The sequence below is a fragment of the Calypte anna genome, chromosome 19 (genome assembly GCF_003957555.1).
Source record: "Calypte anna isolate BGI_N300 chromosome 19, bCalAnn1_v1.p, whole genome shotgun sequence".
NCBI lineage: Eukaryota > Metazoa > Chordata > Aves > Apodiformes > Trochilidae > Calypte > Calypte anna.
The window spans coordinates 7286989-7301327 of NC_044264.1; the positions used below are offsets into that span (position 1 = coordinate 7286989).

The 14339-nt window shown below is 58.7% G+C and overlaps 2 protein-coding genes across 2 annotated transcripts in view; one reads left to right on the forward strand and one right to left on the reverse strand.

Moving 5' to 3' along the window:
* Positions 1-653: 653 nt before the first annotated feature.
* BHLHA9 (basic helix-loop-helix family member a9) lies at positions 654-1514 on the reverse strand. Its single transcript, XM_008495173.2, has one exon. It carries the CDS (start codon positions 1512-1514, stop codon positions 654-656), a length of 861 nt encoding a protein of 286 aa, XP_008493395.2.
* A 3519-nt stretch (positions 1515-5033) lies between these two features.
* Positions 5034-14339, forward strand: part of ABR (ABR activator of RhoGEF and GTPase) — a 37747-nt gene continuing 28441 nt past the window's right edge. Inside the window, exon 1 of the mRNA XM_030462183.1 lies at positions 5034-5369. Coding sequence (XP_030318043.1) covers positions 5051-5369 — 319 coding nt within the window. The 5' untranslated portion in view covers positions 5034-5050. The remainder of the gene's footprint in view (positions 5370-14339) is intronic.

Consider the following 14339-nt stretch of genomic DNA (forward strand, 5'->3'; position numbering starts at 1 on the left):
AGCAGCTGGGAGGAGGCTATCGACCAGTCCCACAGGGTCACTTTGCTGCCATCAGAAGGAAACCTCAAACGGCTGGGTGGGTTTTACAAAAGCTGACATCTGTCTCACCTCCTGTCCAGGCCTCACAAATCTGCTGGGCACAAACGTCTGCACCAATGAGCTTAGCATCAAAAGTCCCAGGGCACCAACCTTTCCTGGCTTCTGCTCCCCTCCTTCGCTGGCGGGAGCCAGAGCCACCAGCCAGCCAGGGGCTTTATTGTGATCCCCACAGCCCATCTGTCCACCCCACACATATTAACATCCAGTGCCCTGGTGCTGGGTTTTTAAGTCGTGTTTTCTCACAGAGCAAGCAAGAGAGAATAAATAACAGTGACAATTGGCAGCAGTGAGACCTCGCAACACAAAACGCAGAGCTGGAACTTCCAAAGAACTTCTCATCCTCCCCAGTTCTCCCACAGAGCAGAGACCCAAAGCCAGACAGCACCGGGGTCCTGTACAGCACGTCAGGGACTCGCAGCTCTCATCAGCATCACCGCTCAGCCCTGCATCCTGCAGCACTTCTCTCCCACACGCCAGCCCCTTCCCACTCCCCCCAGTTTGTCCTGCGGATGTGTTACCTTCCCAGCACTGTCTGGCCACCCCAGCCCTGCAGGTCAGTGGATGGGGTGGCACTGCTGGTGTCCCCAGCTCTGGCAATAGCCCAGCTGCCAGGGGATGGCCCCAGGCAGGGGGTCTCGCAGGCTCGTGTATCTCTGCTGGCCTCGGGGCGCAGGGTGCTGGGTGCCACCGGAGCAGCAGGCAGGGCTGGGCAGGCAGTGATCCTCCTCTGGGCTCTCGTAGCGCTGGAGCTGCGTCTCGGGATAAAATCCAGCATAGAAAGAGGACGGAGGGCAGCGCTGAGAGCTGGAAGTGCCCACAGAACCGGGCTCCCATGGGACCTGGGGGCAGCTGGGCTTCATCCCCGGCTCCCGCCCAGGGACCCCGGCCCTGCCCCGGCACTCGGAGTGAGTGCAGGGCCCGCAGCGCCCCGTGCCGTGCAGGGAGAGGGACAGAGCCGTGATCCTGTTGATGGCTCGCCGGAGGGTAGCGATTTTGGAAAGCCTTTTGCCACCCAGGTCGTGTTTGAGGGCCAGCCGCAGGGCATTGAAGGCTTGGTTGTAATCCAGGATCCTCTTACGCTCCCTGACATTGGCAGCCATCCTCCTGGCCTTGGAGCGTGCCGGCCTGCTCCTCTTCCTCACCTTCATCTCCTGCGTGTCCCTCACCCTGGTGGCTGCTTCACTTCCCTGGGACACCCACAGATCCTGCCCGTAGAACCCTTGGGGGGCACCCCCCACTTCCAGCTCCTCTTCCGAGCTGTCGGGCTCTGGTGCTGCTCCTTTCCCCATGGCTGCTCCAGACGTGGTTGTGGCGAGGGAGTGGGAGAGGTGCTGCTGCTGCTGCTGTGGTCCTGCCTCCTGGGAGGGGTGGGAGACACTCCTCCAGGAACACAGAGCAGCCTCTAAAAACCCCATGGTAGGGCTCATCACGTGGCCCCCTCCCGACCCCCCTCACCTGCCCACAGGTGTGCTGCCTGGCCAGAGGCACAGGGCCAGCCTCTGCCTGCAGGGATGCTCCCCAGCACAATACTGGCCTGGAGTGTGGGTGTTGGGGTGCCCAGAGCTTGCAGAGGGATGCTTCTGCACCCCAGGGTGGGGAAAGCACCTCTATCAAGCACACCTTGAAGTGGTTGCTTCAGTTTCTGCAAAGCGTTTGGTCACTACAAGACTTCCTCGAGATGCTCTGCCCTCTCCTATGTTAGCCAGATTGGCAGCTCAGCCTGGGCTGGCTCATCCTTGGGTTTTATACAGTGCCTTGGGGCAGAGATACATGGGGCATCACCACCCTGGAACCAGGCCTGGGGTTCTGCTGGCCCATGCTCTCTGGTGCTGCAACATTTATTTCCCTGCTAAAACTGAGGCACAGAGTGGTGAGGTGTCTGAGGAGAGCAGCAAGTCTTGTGCCCGCATGCAGAAGACAAAAGGGCTCCTGCCCCAGGAACAGGATTGGGGCACCAAGCTGCCTTTGAGACAGTGCCTGAGGGCTGCTCCATGCATGGGTGGGCAGAGGTGAGGTGGGTGCCTGGGCAGGAGCAACCCCCAGGACCCAGGGGAGGAATGTGGGGGGGCCTGGCACGCCTCTGCCCTGCGGAGCAGGAAGCAGGAATGTGGCAGGGAGGACTGGGGCAGGTGATAAAAGAGCTAAAGTGCTACCTGCCTCCAGAGCCTTCCTGTCCCATCCCAGCATCAGGGAGCCTGGGGGCAGAGCTGTCTGGGCTGGTGCTGATGGGACTGCCAGGCACTCACTCTGGGGAAAATGATACTGAAAGCAGCTCCTTGTTCTCTGTGTCCACATGCCAGTGGGACAGAGGGACTTGCAGGTGTGGTGGGTCCAGAGGCCATGGGGAGGGCCAGGTCTCCATCCTCTGAGCAGCACAAGGCCACCACATGTGTTTGCTCATTATTTCATTAGCAAGCACTTGCTAAATGCCTTCCTGTGCAAGGGGTAATGTGTTGAAAAATGGCCCAGGAGTGGGTCTGACAAATTGTTGGGGTGAGTGCTGTAAAAGCAGAGCCCTGGGAGAATATGCCCCTCTTGATCCATCCCTTCCTATCTGATTTTCCCAGCTCTTGTTTGATCAATAGCCACAATTAGCAGGGGGCTATTTGTCTATTGCCCTTCTTCTCTCTTGGCTCTTTGAAGCTGGAGCTAATTTAGGTGCCTCTGCTCCAGGAACCCAATAAATCAGGAGCCAGAGCCTCAGGGAGAGGGAAGGACCAGGCAGGAGGACTTCAAAGGGAGGTGAAGCTTGCAAATATTTTTGAGCCCTCACCTGTTGCTCACCATGGCCCTCTTGTTCTACCCAGCAGCCTTCTGGCCACCCAGTCGTGCTCTGCCCAGGAGTAGATGCTCCTCCAGGCACTGGCCTGCACAGTGGCTCAGCTTGGGAGCAAGAGGCTCTTAGGGATGCTTGAACATCAGCAGGATGTGCATGCTGGGCCCACTTGGAGACATGCCTGTCCAAACCCCAGCTAAGAAGATAGATTCCTGCCATGGGAATGGTTTCACTGCTGTGGGAGGTCAGGAAGTTCAGCATGGAGCTGACTCAGAAGTGGCCAATCTGGGCACAAAGCTGTGCCCCAACCAGGGGCAGCAAACAGGCAGCAGCTCTGAGGTGCCCACCAGGCAGGGCAGAACCCACTGTCCCCATCACCCTGCTCACAGCCCCTGGGAGCTCTCTGGGGAGCACTGAGAGAGGTTCCCAGCATCTCAGCTCTGGGCAGCCCAAGCCCCGCAGGGATCCAGCCCCAGCTCTCGGAAGCAGGCGAGGCCAGACCGTAAATCCCTGGAGCTGGGCTGCCTCCTGTAATTACTGCATCCCGCTGGGCCGTCCCCACCTCGTCCTGGGCACTTCCTACCCAGGTGCCCATTACAGGGTGGGAGGCCAGCAGGAACGCCCACCCCGGCCCTGCTCCCTCAGCCCTCCCTGATTTATTGCCGTGCACTGGAGAGATTTATGGGCTGAGATAGGGAACCAGAACTGTGTTGTAAGGGTCTGCCGGGCCTGTCTGCCTGACAGATGATGAAAGAGCTGTAATTATCAGTCGCCATGCATAAATCAGGCCACTCGTACCATCCCCATCCTCCTCCACACCAGCTTCCAGGAAAGGGGTTGACCCCCGGGAATACCCCATCTCTCCAGCAAGTGTCATCCTGAAGCTGGGCCACTGCCCAGCATCCTCACAGCTCTCATGGGTCCCACAGCTCAGAAGTGTGTTTTGGGGGGGTTTACGCCTAACACTGCAGCTCCTGCAAAGATCCCTGGGCTGGCTGCCCCTCTACTTCATCCATCCAGCTCCCCAAAAGACCTGCTGCTTCCAGGTGAGAAGTATTGGAACCACCTGGGAGCACAGCTGGGGATAAAACCCTGATGGAGTGGTAAGGGGGAAGCTGGCATGGGCTGGGGTGGTGTTCCCAGATCCTGGCCGTGTTCCAGCACCACCCACCCTGCACTGGGAGGCACAGCAGCACCAGGGGGAGACCACAGAGCAGGAAGTGGAGCAGGTGCCCATGATGCCAAGGCAGGAGACCCAGGGACTGGTGTAGAGGGAGGTGCCCACCCCTGGGGTGGGGAAGGAGGTGGTGATTGCTACCACAGTGCCTGGGCCCCGCAGGTAAATAAATCGGGTGTTCTGTTCCTGCTGGGGCACAGCCAGGTGGCACAAGGGACACGGACTTGTGAGTCATCCACAGACAGGCATGGAGGAGGCAGGGAAGGGCATGGTGCCTGCAGGCTTCTACTTCTGCCACCCCTCGAGAGCAGAGTGGGTAAAAAAAAAAACAACTTAGATGGTCCTCCACTGCCCACCACAGGTGCTTGTATTTGCCCCTCCATCTGGTAGGAATGGTCCCTCCACCCAGAGTTGGACAAACTGAAAATGAGGATGGCTGGGAGAGGGCAGAGCTCCACAGCCAAGGCCAGAACCCGTGGTGGCTGGGGGTGCACAGCAGCTCGGTGGCGCAGGAGCTACCCTGCACCTTCCAGGCTTGGTTGTTCCTGGCTCCGGGAGGGATTCCTTGCAGCATGTGGGATTGTTTGTGTCATTAACTGGGGTTTTGTCAACTGCTCCGGTGCTGCACAGCATTACAGCATCCCCTGCCCCACCACCTGGGAGACCCACAGGAGGGGTCTCCTCCACAGGAGGAACCGGAGGCTGAAACAGCCGGGAATAGAGCACCCATCCATCCACCCACCCATCCATCCCACCCGTCTGTCCGAAGCAGCAGCCCAGCCGGACCCGGCCACGCAGCCGCTCCCCTTCCTGGCCTTCCAGCCAGAGGCAACCGGGGGGCGGTGGCCGGGCTGCTCCCCGCCCTGGCGGGGCCGTGCCGAAGCGGGGCGGGCCGGGGGCGGACCCCGACGTCAGGGCCCGGCGGCGGGGGGCGGAAGGCGGCGGTGAAGAGGAGGGGGGGGGAAACTTCGGGCCGTGGGCGGGGGCCGAGGGGAGGGATGGCGGCGGGCGAGGCGGCCCGGGAGGACTTCGCGCGGCACTGGGAGGCGGAATTCCCGGGGGAACCGGCCCCCCGCATGGAGCTGGGCTCGGTGCGGGCGATGGAGCGGGAGCTGGAGCGCTGCCGCCGCCACCTCCGCCGGCTGCAGCGGGCGCTGGCCGAGGAGCGCTTCAAGGTGGGCTACCTGGAGGCGGCCCTGGCCCGAGCCCCCCTTCCCCCGCCGCCCCCCGTCGCCCCCCGCCCGCCGCCCAGCCCCGGCAGCTCCCTGGAGGGCGGCAGCGGCGGCAGCTCGGATGTGGAGGACGCCTCCTCGGCAGGTGGGTGCCGCGGGGGACCCCGGGGACAAGGCGGTCCCCAGCCCCTGTGCCAGCCCCGGTTCACGGTCAAGGGCATCCCGGGCCGCCGCGTGGCCGCGGGCACCCCCAGCCCTCGTGCTCTCCGTCCTACCCGCGACACAGTCAAGGGCATCCCGGGCCACGCCGTCCCCAAGGCATTCCGCTGCTGAGGCCACCCAACCCCCTTGTGCCGTCCCTCCGAGCTGTCCCTGTCGCATCACTGAGACCACTCCGAACCCTTGTGCCATCCCCATCAAACAGCGAGTGCCACCTCCGGCCCCTGTGCTGTCCCGATCTTCCCACTAAGGCCACCCCAAGCCCTGTCCCACTTCCAAGGCCGTCCTGTGCCTGGGCCTCCTTCCCCCAGCATGCAAGGAGGGAGGGTGTCCGGCCGGTCCCCTGCTCTTGGTAAAATGCCACCGGCTCAGGAGCCACCTCTGGGGCTGTGAAACCGCGGGAGAGTCACTTCCTCCAGGTGTGGTCTGGCTCAGGAGGACACCTCTGCTTGGGTGACACCCTTGGGGAGATCCCCAAGTCCTGGAACTGCTGAAGCAGAAGCTTGCTGAGGTGGTGAGGTGCCCTGGGGCGTTTTGCTGGGTGGATTGAGGACAATGTTATTTTGCAAGTGACTGTTTGGTGGCACTGAAGGCGCAGCCAGTGTGCACTGTCACCCGTTGTGATGTCCTACTTCCAGCAGCCTGGAAGTTGTTACTACATCAGCTTTAATCTGGGTTCAAACACAGTCCTGACAGTGAGGGAATGTCACTTTTCATGTGGCTAATTCAGCAGCTGACTTAATTTTGTTCTTGATTGTTTGGGGTGGTGCTTTCCCCCTGAGGCTCTATCCTGCTGGTTTGAGATTGCCTCTGATGTTCAACTGTGCTTCATATTAAGCATCATTTCTATCTATTGCCTTAGTCTGCAGGGCTGGGGAACAGCTCAGTTTCCCTTTCACCTTCCCAAGCTGTCTGGAGGTGAAACGTCCAAAGTACATGGCTGCTCTTGATGTTGTAACCCTCCTGCCCTGGGTGTCTGGGCCTCTCCCCAATCGATGGGGACTGGTTGTGGGAGCCTGCAGTGAGGACCAAGGGCATTCTGTGTTTTGCCTTCCAAGGGCCAACCCAAGCTCTTCTCCACCTCCCTGACAGCATGCACTGGTTTTAACTTTTTGTTTCTTTGTTTGGCTTTTTAACTTTTGGAGAGATGCTCAGCGAACGATGGGGCTTGAGTGTGTTGAAGTGACCAAGAGCAAATCCTTCTGATTTATCCCTGTATTTTTAATTTTTTTTTTTTATTATTTCTGTTTATGCTCTGGAATGTTTCTGAACATCCAGGACTGTGCAAGGCTGTTCTCAGCCTGGGGGTGTTGTTTAAGGGACTTCCCTCTAGTACCACATAAACCCCTGACTGTCCTGGCTTCATTATGTGTTGGGGTCCTCCATGGCTTGACCAAGACCTTTGCAGCACGTCGGGGTGAGTTTCTTTGGCAAGATTTTGAAATCCAAGGTTGCATCTGCTGTGGCTTCTTCCTCCTCCCCCCCAAATGGGTCTCCATTGAGGTCCCCATCGAGATCCTCTTGCACTTGTCAGAGGTGGCAGTGTCCCCTCTGCCTGGTGGCATGACTGGGCTGGTGGTCAGCTGACAGTGATGAGCTCTCCCCAGCCTTGTCTCCAGCCTCTCCTGAGTGTCAGCACTTTTCTTTGTTGGGTGTTATAAGGGTGCCTGTGTGTGCTGACGGAGCTGACATTTAAAAGCAGAATTTGAGAGTACAGTAAAGTCTGTGTGGTCGTTGCCTGGATCCCCCTTTTTCTGGGCAGTTGGTTAACTTAGTGCTCCCGTTTGTTTTCTTCTCACTTCTCTTTATTTTTCAGATACAAGTCAAAATTTCTGATTGTGGTGCTGTTTGCTTCTCCTGCCAGCAGTCCAGGTGGTGTGTAAGTGGGTTAGAGCTGTTCTGTCTGAGTTCCTCAGTATTTTAATGTGAATTTTTGAGATTTACAGTGCTGTGGCTGAATGTGGTCAGTTCCAGCTGTTTCATTGTAACCCATGTCAGTGCTATCTGTTCAGCAAGCACAGGAGCCTTGAATATTGTCTTGATGGGAATTACCAGGGAGAGACAGTGTTTTCCTTTAAGTAGCTTGTGATTAATCTGATTTAAAGCGAGGAAATCTGCACGATGCCCCTGCTTGCAGCTATTGCACGAGAGCAGTGCGTGTGACAGCCAGATACATGATCCTGGCATCTGAGATAAGGCCTGTGCCAGCTCACCCGGGACCAACAAAATCTGAGTGTCAGTGAGCAGATGGCTCAAAACGAAGTGTGGCAAGGACTGAAATTCCCCTCATCTCAGCCATCACCTGTCCCTGTGGCTAAACACCCAGCTGGCCCCACAGCTGAGCATGTGGGTGCTGCACAAGGTCGGGGTGTGCCAGGGTGTGGGGGTGCTGCCTGCATCACCTCCCTCCTGCCGTGGCACAAGCCTGGGATGAAGGGTTTGGTGAGCAAGAGGAGTGGCACGGGGATGCTCATGGGGAGATGCTTCGTGCTTGGTTAACACACACAGAGGTGGAGCAAACTCAGTGCTGGGTTCCTCTGCTTTGTCCTTGGGAAGCAGAGGAAGAGGCTGACTTTGCCGGGGATGCTGCAGGAGCTCCTGAAGCTCCTCTGGAAGGCTGCTGGGTGTGGGAGCCTCCCATTCACCCTGTGCAGCATCCTGCACCCCAGAAATGTGAGCTCGGGGCTGGGGAACACTGGTGTATCTGGAATAGTCCTTGGTGGGGTTGGCTGGTGGGTCTGGTTGTGATAGGATGCTGTGGCTGCATGCTGTGCTGTAAATGAAGTCTCTGAGCCTCTGTTTAACTGGAATTGTGGTTTCTGTCATGGAAAGATGCTGGAGTCACGTGGGCTCATCTGCTCACCACACCACCTTTGCTGTACCTTGTTAAAGGGACAAGGAGGAAGGAGGCTGGTGGCAGCAGTGTTGGTGTGTGAGATGGGGAGGGGACCCTTGGGCATCTGGGGACCCCAGGGTATCAGCTGCCTCATCCCTCTGCACTCTGCTGGTGGCTGGAACACAGTGGGAATTTTGCTGGGGTAGGTTGTGGTGTAAAGAGGTGAAGGAATGGTGATCCCAAAGCACCCAAGGAGGTTGTGTTGGATTGTCTGTGCCTCTGTTTCCCCTCCTTTAGCACCAGGAGGGGATCTGGGAGGTGGTGCTGAAGCAGGGAGGTGCATGGGGGGGAGTTGTCCCTCCTTGAGACCTCACCTATTGCCTTCTGTGTCCTCAGATTTGTTATTTTCAGTTTTTACCTCATTTTATTTCCCCACTGTTGGGAAGTTCTTGTTTGGCTCTGAAGTTGCTGGAAGTTCCTCTTCTGCCTGGGGAAGGACAGACAGAGTCATGATGTTTAATTTTAACTGCTTAGGCAAGGACAAAACCACAGTGTCTGTCTGTGTGTGTCTGTCTGTGTGTGTCTGTGTATGTGCATGCCTGCTGGGGACCTTTGAACCATCTCCATCTGCTCTGGGGCCCGGTGGTGTTTTGGGAGGTGGCATTTCTGCACAAACTCCCCTGATGTCAGTTTGACAACAACCCCTGTATGGTGTGGGGCTGCCCCAGCCAGAGACTGCAGGGTTAACACTGCAGGTTGGCACTGTTAAAGAAAAGTCTTAAATCAATGCAAAAGTTCACTGGTGTAAAAATGCCTTTGAATAGAACAATTGCTGTTGAAAAGCAGGGTTTTTAAAATGAGAGCAGTAAGTGCTGGTTGCTGGAGGAACTTCACTGTGGTGGGAAAAATAGTGAAGGGCTTGGAAAGGAGTTGGAAGAGCAAAGGGGAAACCTGTGACCAGCTCTGCTTGTGGGCACCACCAGCATCTCTGCTCCAGGGCAGGGACATCAGTAGCTGCAGCATCAGCAGGGTGTAGAAATGCCCCTCCCAGGAACTGGTGTCCTTTGAAGGTCAAGCAGGGTGGATGGGTGGTGGGATGGGAGTCCCTGTCCCTCTCACTGGGCAGGGGGGAGAACCAGTGAGCTGGTCCTGGTGGACATATCTGTGCTGCTGGCAAGGTGGTGTGGCCAGGTCTGAGCATGACTGGGTGTCCATGGGGGGTTATTTGCCCCCCAGTATCTGGGCAGAGTTGATGCTGAGCTCCCCCAGCTCAGCAGCATTCAGGGCACTGGGCTGCATGGTCTGCTCCAGGGCCCTGCAGAAGGTAAGGAGGGGACAAAGTTCCCCTTTCAGTACCAGCAATACCATGGGCTGTGCCCACTACTGGGGCAAGTCCTTTAGCTCAGAGGTGGCCACCTGGCCCCTTGGGCTTGGGGCAGTTGGGGGTCCCCATGTAGGAGCAGCAGCAGGGCAGGCAAGAAGCTCTCATTAGGTGGCTGGTTACAGCCAGAAGTGACCTGCAGGGCCTGAATAAATTTGCATTGTAAGCCTTTTGAAGTCTGGTTTGGGTTTTGTGTTTTTTTAATTGTATTTCTCCCCCTCCCAGGCCCCGGAAAGACACTTCTGTGCAGCCAAGCTCTTTGTTCAGGTGCTTCCTCCTCCCCTCCTGCCCAGCGATGCTGCCATTGGGATCCCAGTGGCTCTGCTCCCTCTTCCATGGACACTGCCCATCTTGGCAGTAGTGCCAGAGGGAGATGTTCACCCATGCTGCTGGGGGATGAAGAATGTTCCCTTGGGTTCCCTTGAGCCTGCTGTAGCCAAAGCAGCTCACTGTGTCCATCCTGGGAAGATGGTACCTCTGTCCCTGATCCATGGCACTGCTGGGTTTTCCTTGGCTGGAGCATCCCAGGCTCCAATCTCTACTGCACCCCCAAGAGACATCTTCTGATAGGCTTGGCTTTCCCACCCCTTGTTATTTTGTCAGTGTTTGCTAAGCAGGCTAATTTGCATATGTAGATGAGCAGCAACAACACTTCTTGGCTCCTTTGGCTGCAGCTGGGGAGTGGATCCTGGCTGGCCCAGCGCATCCTAAAGATCATCCTACTGATAAATCCCAGCTGCAAAGTTCATGGATTGTTTGAAGGTCTGGCAGATCAGGAGGCTGGCAGAGGTGGCCACAATCTTTTCCCTCTCAGAAGAGAGATGCAATGTGATAGCTGGGCCAGGCCTTAATCTGATATTAGAGGCTTTTTCCTGTGAGCAGCTGCCTTCCCTGTTTGGTATTTTGAGAGGCTGAGGATGCTGCTGATGTGGCTGGGTCTCTGTTCTCCTCCCAATGCTTGGGGAGATCCTTGCCTGGCTCTGGCACCCTGCTTGGCTCCCTGAGGGTGGGAAGCTCTGGGTGGCTGCTCCGGAACCTCTGAAAGTGATACTGAGGGAAGAGTTTAATGCTGAGCAGTTGCACTCTGGTTGCTGCCAGCCCTGGGTGCCCAGCTCCATCCTTGGCCCAGCCCTGGGCAAGAACTGAAACTCGTGTGGCTGTGGCTGGAGAAGCCTCTTGCACAAGAGTTCAGAAATAGTGATGTGTGGGCTGGTGGGCAGGGGCTGGGCAGATGCCAGGCAGACAGCCAGACACCAGGCAGGCTGCATGGGGCTGGGCAGTGGTGGGGAGGAACCGTGGGTCTCAGTTTTTGGCTCTCTCCACAGGGATGCTCCCAGCTGGAGCTGTGTTGTGGTCAGAGCTGGGGGTGGTTGAGAAGGTTGTTGGCAGCATCTCCTCACCCAGGGCTGGTCTGTGCCACCACAGGGTGATGGGTGTCTGGGTGTGGGTGGGTGCTCATCTCCAGCCCTGGGGAGAGGAGGAAGGATGTTCAGCTGCTTTGCGGGTTTGGGGGATTTGTTGTTGTTGTTTTTTGCAAAGGCCAAATGAGCACAAACAATTTAAAATAAAGCCAAACAATTTGGGGCTGTATTGTTGCAAGGTCATTTGCCTGGTTTAGTGTGTGTGTAGCCAGATAAGGCCTGTTGGGTGTGGAACAGGGGTGGCTTCTATTTGGGTATCATGGTGCATTGGGGGACTCTCCTGGACACCCACTTAGCCAGTTCTTCTGGGGTCCTGGTACTGACAGGACCTATGGTGTGGTGCCATGCTGGGGGTGGCCAGCTGGCAGATTGGTCCCAGGGGTCTGGTGGCCTGGGAGTGGCTCTTACAAGTGGTCAGCTCATACACTGTGTTGGATAAAGATGAAGACATGCAAAGGGAGGTTTGCAGGGTCGTGTGGAGAGACTGGTGCCATTGGCAAGAGGGGTCAGGAAGTGTGTCTGGCTGGAGGGAGCATATGGAAAAGCCCCTGTGTACAAACAGAGAGCTGTGCATGGAAAACTGGCTGCTCCAGGGGGTTATGGGCTGCTTTATGCCCTTACGGCTCTGCAGCCACCGTGCTGGTGGGGCAGTGGCTGCACCTTGTGCTGCTGATGCTGCTGTGCTCCCCGAGGTGTGAGCCAAGTGTGGTTTCCTGTCGTGAAGAGGGGTGATGTCCTCAGCTGAACCTCTATCACCTTCCTGGCAGGTCACTGCACCTGGTGACAGAGCCTCATGCTGGCAGGGGCTGCAGGGGCTGAGGGGCCACAGGGTTTGGCTGTGGGGGACTCATCACTGAGACCTGTAAAGAACAGAGTGGGGACAGGCAGTGGTACCAAGGCAGAACCTGGGCAGGGTGAATGGAGGAGTTGGTAAGGACAGAGGATGGTCAATGTGTCCAGCTGTCCCTGTGCTGTCACCCTTGGGCAGAGCTGGCACTGCCCACACTGGTGGCTTGGGGGTGAGGGGGTGCTGGCACGGGGCAGTGCAGGGGTGATGGCATGGACCCTGGGAGTAGGGCATCAGGTGGTGGCAGTGCCATGAGAAGGTCCCCTCAGGTTTCTTAGCTGGGGCTGTCGCCGATGCCACCCGTGCCCTGGCACTTCGTGCTCTGGTGGCTCTGCTTTCCCCTCATTCCTGGCAGAGCATTCTCCCTCCCTCCTGCCCGGCTCCCATCTGGCCCCAGCGCCTTGTCCAGACCTTTCTCCGCCCGGCTGAGCCCGCGGGCAGGATGCAGCCGAGGGCAGGGTTGAGGGATGCTGCCCACACCGCCGGGAGGAGGGAGGCAGGAGGAGGGCAGCGGAGCGGCACAGGCTGAACCAGGGCGGCCTCTGTGCTTGAACGCTTGGCTGGTGCCCTGACATATTGGGGTTGATGACTCTGGCACTTCAGATTTCCTTTGGCTACACGCAGCTGGGGAGGGCGGTTTAACCCCTGCCTGCTCGCACCCCGCGTCCCCCACCCCGATTCTACTGGGCAGGGCATCCCCCGGCTCCTGGACGTCCTGGTTCCTCTCGGAGACGGGGAAAGCGGGGCCAGGAGGAGCCTGTGTCCTTCAGCGACAGCGGTTAGAGGGGCTGGGAGGGAGCACAGCATCCCTGGGGCATCAGGAGAGGACAAGACCATGGTGGAAAGGGTGATGGAGCCGGGCTTCCCTTACCCCCTGCTCTCCTTGGCGTATCTTAGGGGGCAGCCGCACGCCCTTGTGCCACCACCGTCCCCTCCTCCTTCCGGGTACCCAGACCCCTGCGGAGGGTCCGTGTGGCTGCGTGGGGAGAGGGGGTGGGGGGTCGGACGCTGAGCTCGGCTCCCCCCGGCAAGGCAGGGGCGGGAGGCGGGACGCGCTGCCATCGCCAGCCGGCACCTCCTTCCCTGGGCATCCCTGGCAGCAGAGCCGTCGTGCGGCCGGGCAGGCGGTCGTGCCCGGTTCCCCTATCCAGCCCCCGCCTGGGCCCTCGGCCCCCCGCCTCCCGCCCTCTCTTCAGCCTTTGTTGTGAGATGCGAGCGGGCTGGTGGGGCTGAGAGCCGAGCATGGAGCCGCTCAGCCACCGCGGCCTGCCGCGCCTCTCCTGGATCGACACCCTCTACAGCAGTACGTGCTCTGGGCTGGGGGGCGGCCAGGGGGGGCGGAGGGGGGAGGCGGGTCCCCTCTACCTGTTGGGTACCGCTGCGTCGCGCTGGGGAGGGATGCTGTGCTGGTCATCCTGGGGTGGGGGGGCTCCCCCGGGCTGAGCCGAGCCCGGGCAGAGGATGCTGGCTGAGGGTTGTGCTTCCCTCCCTGTACACCCTGCACGTCTCCAGGGGCAGGGCAGCGCTGGCCGGAGTCAGTCCAGCATCTCCTGGGTTCTGGAAACCTTCTGGGGAGGCTGCACAAGCAGAATGGGTGACAGTGGCCCCAGCACAGTGGGGCTCGCTGGGGCTGGAGCAGGCTGACAGCCGGCACTGCCCACGGGGGTTCTTGGGGAGGTGGGGGATTTCTGTGCTGGGTGCTGTTCTTGACCCTCGGTGGCTGTGGGAAGGCTGCTCTCCACCAGCCATGATTTTTGCAGCAAGATCCCAGGCTCTGTGCTGAGGATGCTGTGGCAACGTGGTGTTGGTAGCCGGGGGCTGGCAGCCAGCTGGGCTGGGGGCGTCCTGCAGCAGCCTTGGGGGTGCAAATCCCTTCATCCCACAGATGGTCAGTGAGAAGGAACAAGCCTCAGAGTCATGCTGGTCCTGGTCCCATGGCACCTGTCTCAGCAGCAGTAAAGGGATGCAGGGACACAGCAAGAAGATGGGGGGGCTCAGTCACAGGGTCCCTGTGGTTCATTCTGTGGGAGTGTTGAGCTGCATGGGCAGCCCAGGGGTAGGTTTTGGGGTGCAGTATTGAGCTCAGAGCCTGGTGTTTGTGGAGCAGCAAGGTTTAGCATGGGTGCATGGAAAGGTGAGATGCTACAGAGAAGGGGGCACAGTGACCCCTGCGAAGATCTGGCATCAGTTGTGTCCTGGAGGGAATGGGGGGCTGCAGACATTGCAGATGTCTGAGCCACCCGAAAGTTTTCCAGCTCAAGGCCTCCAACACCCACCGCTAGCAGCAGCAATCCTGGGGTCCAAAGCTGCTCTGCAGCTTGTGCAGGCAGCTGGCCTGGAGCCCTCAGGCCACATCCAGCCACAGCCTCCGTGGGCTCCTTCCCAGCCCCAGCATCTCTGCACAGCCATGG